Genomic DNA, 8,573 nt, shown 5'->3' with positions numbered 1-8,573 from the left:
CAGCTATGAGAACCCTATATTTACAAGATTAAAAAATATCTATATTGAGTTAGAGCTTACAAAAAAAGCACAAAAAAACGTTCGTTTGTGACAGAAAAATGGCATCAGTCTGAAAAAAAGAAACAAAAGAAAAACAGCATCGTCTCATGAGTAGACGATCTTTGTTCAACTACTAACTAGTCTACATTACAGATATGAGAACCCTATAGTTACAAGATTAAAACAATATCTATATTGAGTTAGAGCTTACAAAAAAAGCACAAAAACGTTTGTTTGTGACAGGAAAATTGCATCAGTCCGAAAAAAGACAAAAAGAACAACAGCATCGTTTCATGAGTAGACGATCTTTGTTCAACTACAAACTAGTCTACTCTACAGATATGAGAAACCTATATTTACAAGTTTAAAAAATATCTATATTGAGTTAGAGTTTACCAAAAAGCACAAAAATGTTCGTTTGTGACAGAAAAATTGCATCAGTCCGAAAAAAAGAAACAAAAGAAAAACAGCATCGTCTCATGAGTAGACGATATTAGTTCAACTACTAACTAGTCTACACTACAGATATGAGAACCCTATATTTACAAGATTAAAACAATATCTATATTGAGTTAAGAGTTTACAAAAAAAGCACAAAAACGTTTGTTTGTGACAGGAAAATTGCATCAGTCCGAAAAAAGACACAAAAGATCAACAGCATTGTCTCATGAGTAGAGGATCTTTGTTCAAATACTAACTATTCTACACTACAGATATGAGAACCCTATATTTACCAGATTAAAAAATATCTATATTGAGTTAGAGCTTACAAAAAAGCACAAAAACGTTCGTTTGTGCCAGGAAAATTGCATCAGTTCGAAAAAAAAAGAAACAAAAGACAAATAGCATCGTCTCATGTGTAGACGATCTTTGTTCAACTACTAACTACACTAACCAACGCAAGGAACAAAATGTTCATGACACGTGCGCACGTGAACGCGCTCCCCGATTCCGTTGACCAATCAGCTCGCGTGTCTTTGTTGTTGCCTTTGTAGCTAACGCCGCGTGAACGCGACGTCAACATGTGACCGAGTGCTTTCATTTTAAAAAGTTTTTTTTGGACGGCTCGGTGGACAAAACGCCGTGGAGTCTTGTCTTGACTTTTTTTTTTTAATTTGTAACAGGACGAGGAGAGAGAGAAAGAGAGAGAGGGGGGCGCTGTTGTTGGGACACGTGACGAGAGCTGTTTTGACAAGCCGCGGGGAGGAGGAAGAGCTCAACGGAGGAGTGATGATCATGGTGGTGAGGAGGAGTGGAAGAAGACGGAGGAGGAGGAGGGTCAGACTGTAAAAAGCATCACGACGAGGAAGACTCGCGGTTCTTCTCAACGGGAGTTTACATCCAAAGAGTCCCGTGTCGTTACCTCTTTGATCCGTCGCCCCGTTTTTAGCCGTTTGAAGGGAGCTCTCGTGCCAGGGGGACGTTAGCTTTGTGTCAAGTCGAGCTGTCGTGTTGTTGTTGTTGTTGTTGTGTCGGAGAGGAGAAAAGTTGTAATGACAACATGACAAAAAGGGAGACTCTTGTGAACTAAATAGCGACTTGGAGGACGACTCGACCACAGTCGTTTGGTAGGCGAGCAAAGTGCTAGCTTAGTCAGGTTGTTTTGTGTTGTCAACACAGCTGACTTGCAAGAATGCACGCGTGTATTTAAAGCCACGTAACTATGGCCAGGGTGTTTAAAAGAGTGTGTTATAGTCAGCTGGATTTTTAAACTATCCGTGCTTCACTTGTTTTCTCAGGCGTATTTGTTATTTTTTGTTGTTGCTGTTGTTGGAGCGATCCGCTGCCATGGACTAGTACAGTAGTAGCATGCTAACAAAGCGACGCTTTGTTGCGGGATAGGGCCAGTCAGGGCTTCACCGCCTCGCTAACAACAACAAAAAAATAAGGCATGTTTGGGCTTCAACAAGGGGCTCCTGCACGGTTTGCTGTTGAAGACAAGAACCCAGCAAAATATCCACCGATGACACTGGACAACATGAAGCCCGAGAGAGGTAGGTTCAACACCCTTGACCCCCCCACTAAAAAAAACTAAAAAAACCACCTCACATCTCCCAAAATGGATATGTGTGTTTCCTCACTGAGGAATGATGTAACAGCTGGTCAACTCTTATGAGACTAAACAAATGACACTTTTTTTTTTTTTTTTTTTTGCTGCTCCACTTCAAGGCTTTTCCTTATTTTTTGTGCATACACCGCAAACTCTTGTTTTGACAGGCTTTGCTGCTGCTGCAAGAACTGTTCCTGACAAGCCACCCCTGTTGTGGAAACGAGGCGCCCTAACCTTATGTTTGCCAACCTGTTTAGATGTCTGCAGCAGCAGCAGAGGGGAAACGGGGACAGACATATGGGAGGGGAGAGCGGTGGGGATACCCTCGTTTGTATTACTTCTGTGTTCATTTGCAGAGGCTGTCCTCTGCCTCATCGATGTATTTACATAAGCGCTTTTGTGATTGATTGTACATCGTGGCTGCTGGTGACAACACAATTAAATGTGGCATCGGAGGCAGTGAGGCAAGGCCACTCTTCTCAGCTGTGATGAGATTAGCTGCAGTCAATCAACACAGCCTGTGTTGCTGTGACGGGGTTATGAAACTGCACTCAAGTCTGCTGACAGGCCGACTGTATATTGGTAAATTGGTAATGCCAGGGGTCAATGCACACAAAGGGCGTAAACACGCATCGGCGCCGTCACCCCTTTCATGTAATGAATCGCTTCTGAGTAGCCTTTTATACAGCAGACAAATTCATGATGTGACTGACCAGAATATAAAGGGCATACGGACTGGCTCTTGTGTAATTATAGCCTCCTAATGCAGCACAGCATGCTGGGTCGGGGGGAGTTGCAGTCATGTGTTGTGGTGTTTGGTCACGACAAACTGTGTTTTTGTATAAGCCAATAAAAATGTGTGGCTCCGGGACAACCTCATGAAGATAACTTGAAGAACATTGTCAATATGATCCCCTTTCACACAAACCTTAATTGTAGTATGCACTCCAGGCCAGTAGTTGGCGATGTCACTGGTCCTTCACAAAAGGTATTTCGAACATCCTTGGTTGGTAGAAAAAGTTGTGGATGAATAAATAAGTCCCCACTCCACAGGTGTAGTAAACCATGTGCGAGAAGTATTTTTAACAGCATATTACTGTGGTCAAATAGCGTAATCTTTGTCGAGTCTCAACATCAAGCTTCTGTCTAGAAGGTAATCCGGCTGCAGAATATTTTAACCAAACAAGAGTTTCGGCATCTTTTCAATCCATTACGATGTCAAGTTGGTTTCACTGGTGGACAGTGACACTAGTGTTCCAGCAGTTTCCAGTTCATGGCCGGCAGGAACCTTGGTAATTTCTCAACGCCCTAACCTATATCCTGAAGTAAGGACACATCCAAAAGCTTGTCCTTAAGTACAGTTTTTTGAACTGGTGATCTTGAAAAAGGTTTTTATTTTTAAATAACCAATAGAGTGGAAAAACAAATTGACTTTATATGCTTAATTGTGTTTCATTGTATCCATTAAACCATATCCAATTGTATTTACAATCCGCAAATATGTAAATATACCATCTAAACAGCACGAAATGCCACAAATTCAGTCGGTCATTTTGAATATTCCGCTCAGAATATTTTCTTAAATTTTCTTTGATTCTACGCCACTGGAGAAACACTTCTGCACTTTGACCATATTATCAGATCAGTAATAGTGGAAATATGCAAACATTGGAAAGAGATGGGCTGTCTATCATTCACAAACTTTATGTAGGACAGAACACATACCTTTGGCTTTTTTTAAGCATTCAAAATCGTAAATAGCTAACAATTGAGTTACCAGATAGAGGGTCCTCTATTGCGCCCATTATATACCCTTCTAAAATCATCTAGAAACCACAAACAATACTCCATTTACATGTCGTGACCTGAAAATTTACCAAATATGAGCAATCAACGTAGACGGCCTGTTTTAGCAGAGCATTGATAGCAGGGAGCTAATATGCTGCTATTGCTGACACACTAAACCGGCGGCTGCTTCTGCTTCGTCTCAAACTTGGTAAAAGTTACTTCTAGATTATAATTAATCTCTGACCTGGTAGTAGACATATGTGGCCATGGACCGAGAGGCTTGTTCCCCTTTTTTAGCCTTTCCTGGGGTCTGTGATTGAATCTTTATCTAAACGAGATTATGTGAGAATCCCGTCGGTTGGCATCCCAGCAAGACTGGAAATTTTAAAGTTAGTGTTTTATTATGGTTTATCATGGTGAGTTTTTATGTTTAGCACCTAGCAATGCTGTTGATGCTATAGTTTTTCCAAAAACGCTGCATCCGTTTCTCACTCTGCTTCTAAAAACCTCTTTGTGTTTGGGTTCAAAAGAATAAGATTCTGGATTACAATTTTATCAAAGTAATCCTGTTGGCTCTCACAAAGTCTGCTTGATTATTATGTTCTGTGGTTGCTTCTTCTACGTCACGGATCACGTGACTGGCTAGCTCATTATCTCTCAAAATGGCTCGGGAATCTCCATGAGATGTATACTATTTTAAGCATATGTATTTATTCGCAAATTATGGAAGTCTTTTGGTGTAAAAAATTAAATGTATATGACAATAGCTTCAATATAGAGGTACTCTACTGGTACTTTAAAGGCTCCAAAACCCAACTTTTGTAAATTGACAATTACGTCTTTTATATTTACTTCATTTGTTGTATCCTAGTTTTTGTTTTCCCAATGAGTGCGGAGTGCGGTCAGTGCTATTACCAAATAGAAACTAAAAGCTGCAGTCCCATCATGATCATTATGGATGCTCAATATTTTTTCAAGCCTATACAGACAACTTCCTGCTTCCGATTTAGATAACCGATAACTTATTTGTATCTATTATTTTTAATTGTGGTTTGTGCACACCTGGATGTAAGAAAAACTCAAAGGCAGATTTAACAAACTGTACATGTAGATTTGTCCTGACAAAGTAGTGGTTCTCAGTTTACGAGTACCTCAATTTACGAGTATTTTGAGATATGAGCTGTCTGTCAGCTTTTTTTTGTGCTTTAAGTTGTTTTCATACATTTGAGTTATGAGCCTTTCTGCCCCTAGATGGTGGTCTTACTTCCTGGCATTACTTTAAGTTAGAGATCGAAATAACTTTGTTTTCCAACCATTGGAAACCATTAGCAGCAGTTGAGCTTCTACAGCAGCCCCACAGAAGTCGGCGACATCCTCCTTTGGCATTGCTGAGGCTTGCTCCTCCACCAGTGGCTTACGGCCTACTTACGGCCTACGCCTGAAGCTGCTTTGGGAAGCAGTGTCCAGTCGGTCTGTCACTACGCCACGTTCCGAACTGGCAGTGTCCACTCTTCACCCTCATTGCTCTGATTTTGTAGGAGATAGCATAACTACAAATACCCACTTTTTCAACGCCAACTCCAACAGGCACCAATGAATTGATATGAGTTACGATATCAGTTATGGAACCAATTGAGCTCACAAGTTGAGTTACTGCCATATCTGTAACAATGGCAAAGGGCTGGTTCTCCACTAGCATCATGTCCACGATCACAGATCACTTTAGCCCTTGTCTCTGGCAAACTTCAATTTTCAAATGCTGCGGCGCTAGGAACAAGCCAGGGCCTTTCTTTGCGGCTAGCTTTGGGGCAGTTTCTTTAGCAGCGCATGTGTCTTCCGAGCATTCACAACACTGTCGCAGTGATGCTGCCGTTTCAGGTGGTTGGTAAGGTTTGATGTGTCGAAGCTCAAGGTCTTTTTCCTCCTCGCGTAATATTTGCTGAACTTTTGTTGTGATTAGATAATGAAAAGTCTTCCTCTGAAACAGTGAAGAAGTCCCACACAATGTTTACAATGATGATGAGTTTACAAGTAAGGCAATTGGGAGAAAAGGAGCGTCTGATACACCCTAACCATCCTAGTATGAGGGATCGCATCTCTTTGAAGCAGTTTAGTTTATATTGGTTATCAAAGCAGTTTTTTTAATGTTACCGGTGTGATATTATAATTCCTAATATTGACCCGATAATTATCGTGCACCATTAATAATCAACGTTAAGTTCATAGGGCTCTCAGCCTTGTCAAGTTAAAATACATTATTGAACCTTCAGCACCACATATTTAAAAGATTTAGGTAAATGCATTGCTATGTTTTCGAAAATGTAAGACATGCGTACTAGTAAATCACATTTGTTCATGAATGGCAGAATGCCTTTATCGATAATTAACTTAATAATGCTTCCCTAATGAATTGTACAGCTACTAGGATCAGCGGATACACATTACTATTATAACTCAAATCCTGAACGAAAAAAGCAGACATAATTATTAAAAGTGCAGGAACTGCAACTAGTTACTGCACATGGTAGTAGTGTAGCAACTACCACCACATATCGATAATGTTGACACGTAAACGACACTTGTGTTTTGAGTCATAACCCGTCTGGTGCAACCATCCCCTCAGTCAGTTCTTCACCCATAATGTACTATCACCGTGTCATCTTGACTCACTCGGCTGCCATGTTCTAAAGATGACAGCTCGTGGCAGTACTGTAGATGTAGCCCATGGCACTAAGTCTACTCCACAACTGGCGGCTATTGTTAATTGAGAACATACGGTTCCTTAAGTGGTGGACTCAGGATTCACTTGGCTGCTTGTTTCTCAGAAAAAGGCACTGCGGTGCTGAGAGAAGGTGTTTACTTAGCAGTCTTTGGGGCCTACAGTGGTGTGAACAGAGCAAGCACTTTCACTGCAGTTATGGTTTGAGGGACATTACGGTAGGTTTTGGTTGGAGGGGACTTGTCGGGACATGTCTGTCTTGTTTGGCACTGATATGACATAGTGATCATATGGGTGTGAAAAATAAATTCAGGGTTTCAGGTTGGGGTAAGATATGATAAGAGTTTTTGATAATCCAGTTGGCACAGGGATTAGTTAGTGCATGTGCCTCACAATACGAAGGTCCTGAGTAGTCCTGAGTTCAATCCCGGGCTCGGGATCTTTCTGTGTGGAGTTTGCATGTTCTCCCCGTGACTGCGTGGGTTCCCTCCGGGTACTCCAGCGTCCTCCCACCTCCAAAGACATGCACCTGGGGATAGGTTGATTAGCAACACTAAATTGGCCCTAGTGTGTGAATGTGAGTGTGAATGTTGTCTGTCTATCTGTGTTGGCCCTGCGATGAGGTGGTGACTTGTCCAGGGTGTACCCCGCCTACCGCCCGAATGCAGCTGAGATAGGCTCCAGCACCCCCCCCCCCGCTACCCCAAAAGGGACAAGCGGTAGAAAATGGATGGATGGACAGTTGTAAAAACTACGGTTCTCCATTAAAAATGATTAATTTAAAAATCGAAGCTACGTAGCGAAGCAACTCCACGGGCAGGCGACAAATTATATGGGAAACCTTAATGATCATTGGTTGGTTTACATATAAGAAAATCCATGATTGGTTGGTTGGTTTACTATGATGAGTCACGATTGGTTAAGATTAGAGCAAAACATTATGGACAGGCCAATCAGAGGCAAGATAGGACGGGTCATCGAACCAGACAGGGACATCACAACAGACATGTACATCCCAAATTACGACGAGAGAGTCGGCGAAGAGATGAGGGAATATTCAAGCGGGCGATTTACAAACCCCGTTTCCATATGAGTTGGGAAATTGTGTTAGATGTAAATATAAACGGAATACAATGATTTGCAAATCATTTTCAACCCATATTCAATTGAATATGCTCCAAAGACAACATATTTGATGTTCAAACTGATAAACATTTTTTTTTTGCAAATAATCATTAACTTTAGAATTTGATGCCAGCAACACGTGACAAAGAAGTTGGGAAAGGTGGCAATAAATACTGATAAAGTTGAGGAATGCTCATCAAACACTTATTTGGAACATCCCACAGGTGAACAGGCAAATTGGGAACAGGTGGGTGCCATGATTGGGTATAAAAGTAGATTCCATGAAATGCTCAGTCATTCACAAACAACAATGGGGCGAGGGTCACCACTTTGTCAACAAATGCGTGAGCAAATTGTTGAACAGTTTAAGAAAAACCTTTCTAAACCAGCTATTGCAAGGAATTTAGGGATTTCACCATCTACGGTCCGTAACATCATCAAAGGGTTCAGAGAATCTGGAGAAATCACTGCACGTAAGCAGCTAAGCCTGTGACCTTCGATCCCTCAGGCTGTATTGCATCAACAAGTGACATCAGTGTGTAAAGGATATCACCACATGGGCTCAGGAACACTTCAGAAACCCACTGTCAGTAACTACAGTTGGTCGCTACATCTGTAAATGCAAGTTAAAACTCTCCTATGCAAGGCGAAAACTGTTTATCAACAACACCCAGAAACGCCGTCGGCTTCGCTGGGCCTGATCTCATCTAAGATGGACTGATACAAAGTGGAAAAGTGTTCTGTGGTCTGACAAGTCCACATTTCTAATTGTTTTTGGAAACTGTGGACGTCGTGTTCTCCGGACCAAAGAGAAAAAGAACCATCCGGATTGTTATAGGCGCAAAGTTGAAA

The 8,573-nt window shown here is 41.5% G+C and overlaps 1 protein-coding gene across 1 annotated transcript in view; it reads left to right on the top strand.

Annotated features, from left to right (window-relative positions):
* The first annotated feature begins 1,084 nt into the window (after positions 1-1,084).
* Positions 1,085-8,573, top strand: part of atosa (atos homolog A) — a 73,254-nt gene continuing 65,765 nt past the window's right edge. Inside the window, exon 1 of the mRNA XM_061964457.2 lies at positions 1,085-2,033. Coding sequence (XP_061820441.2) covers positions 1,931-2,033 — 103 coding nt within the window. The 5' untranslated portion in view covers positions 1,085-1,930. The remainder of the gene's footprint in view (positions 2,034-8,573) is intronic.

The sequence above is a fragment of the Nerophis lumbriciformis genome, linkage group LG06 (genome assembly GCF_033978685.3).
Source record: "Nerophis lumbriciformis linkage group LG06, RoL_Nlum_v2.1, whole genome shotgun sequence".
NCBI classification, from domain to species: Eukaryota; Metazoa; Chordata; class Actinopteri; order Syngnathiformes; family Syngnathidae; genus Nerophis; species Nerophis lumbriciformis.
Note: the sequence above shows the minus strand (reverse complement) of the source record. Positions and strands in the feature narration are given on the sequence as shown.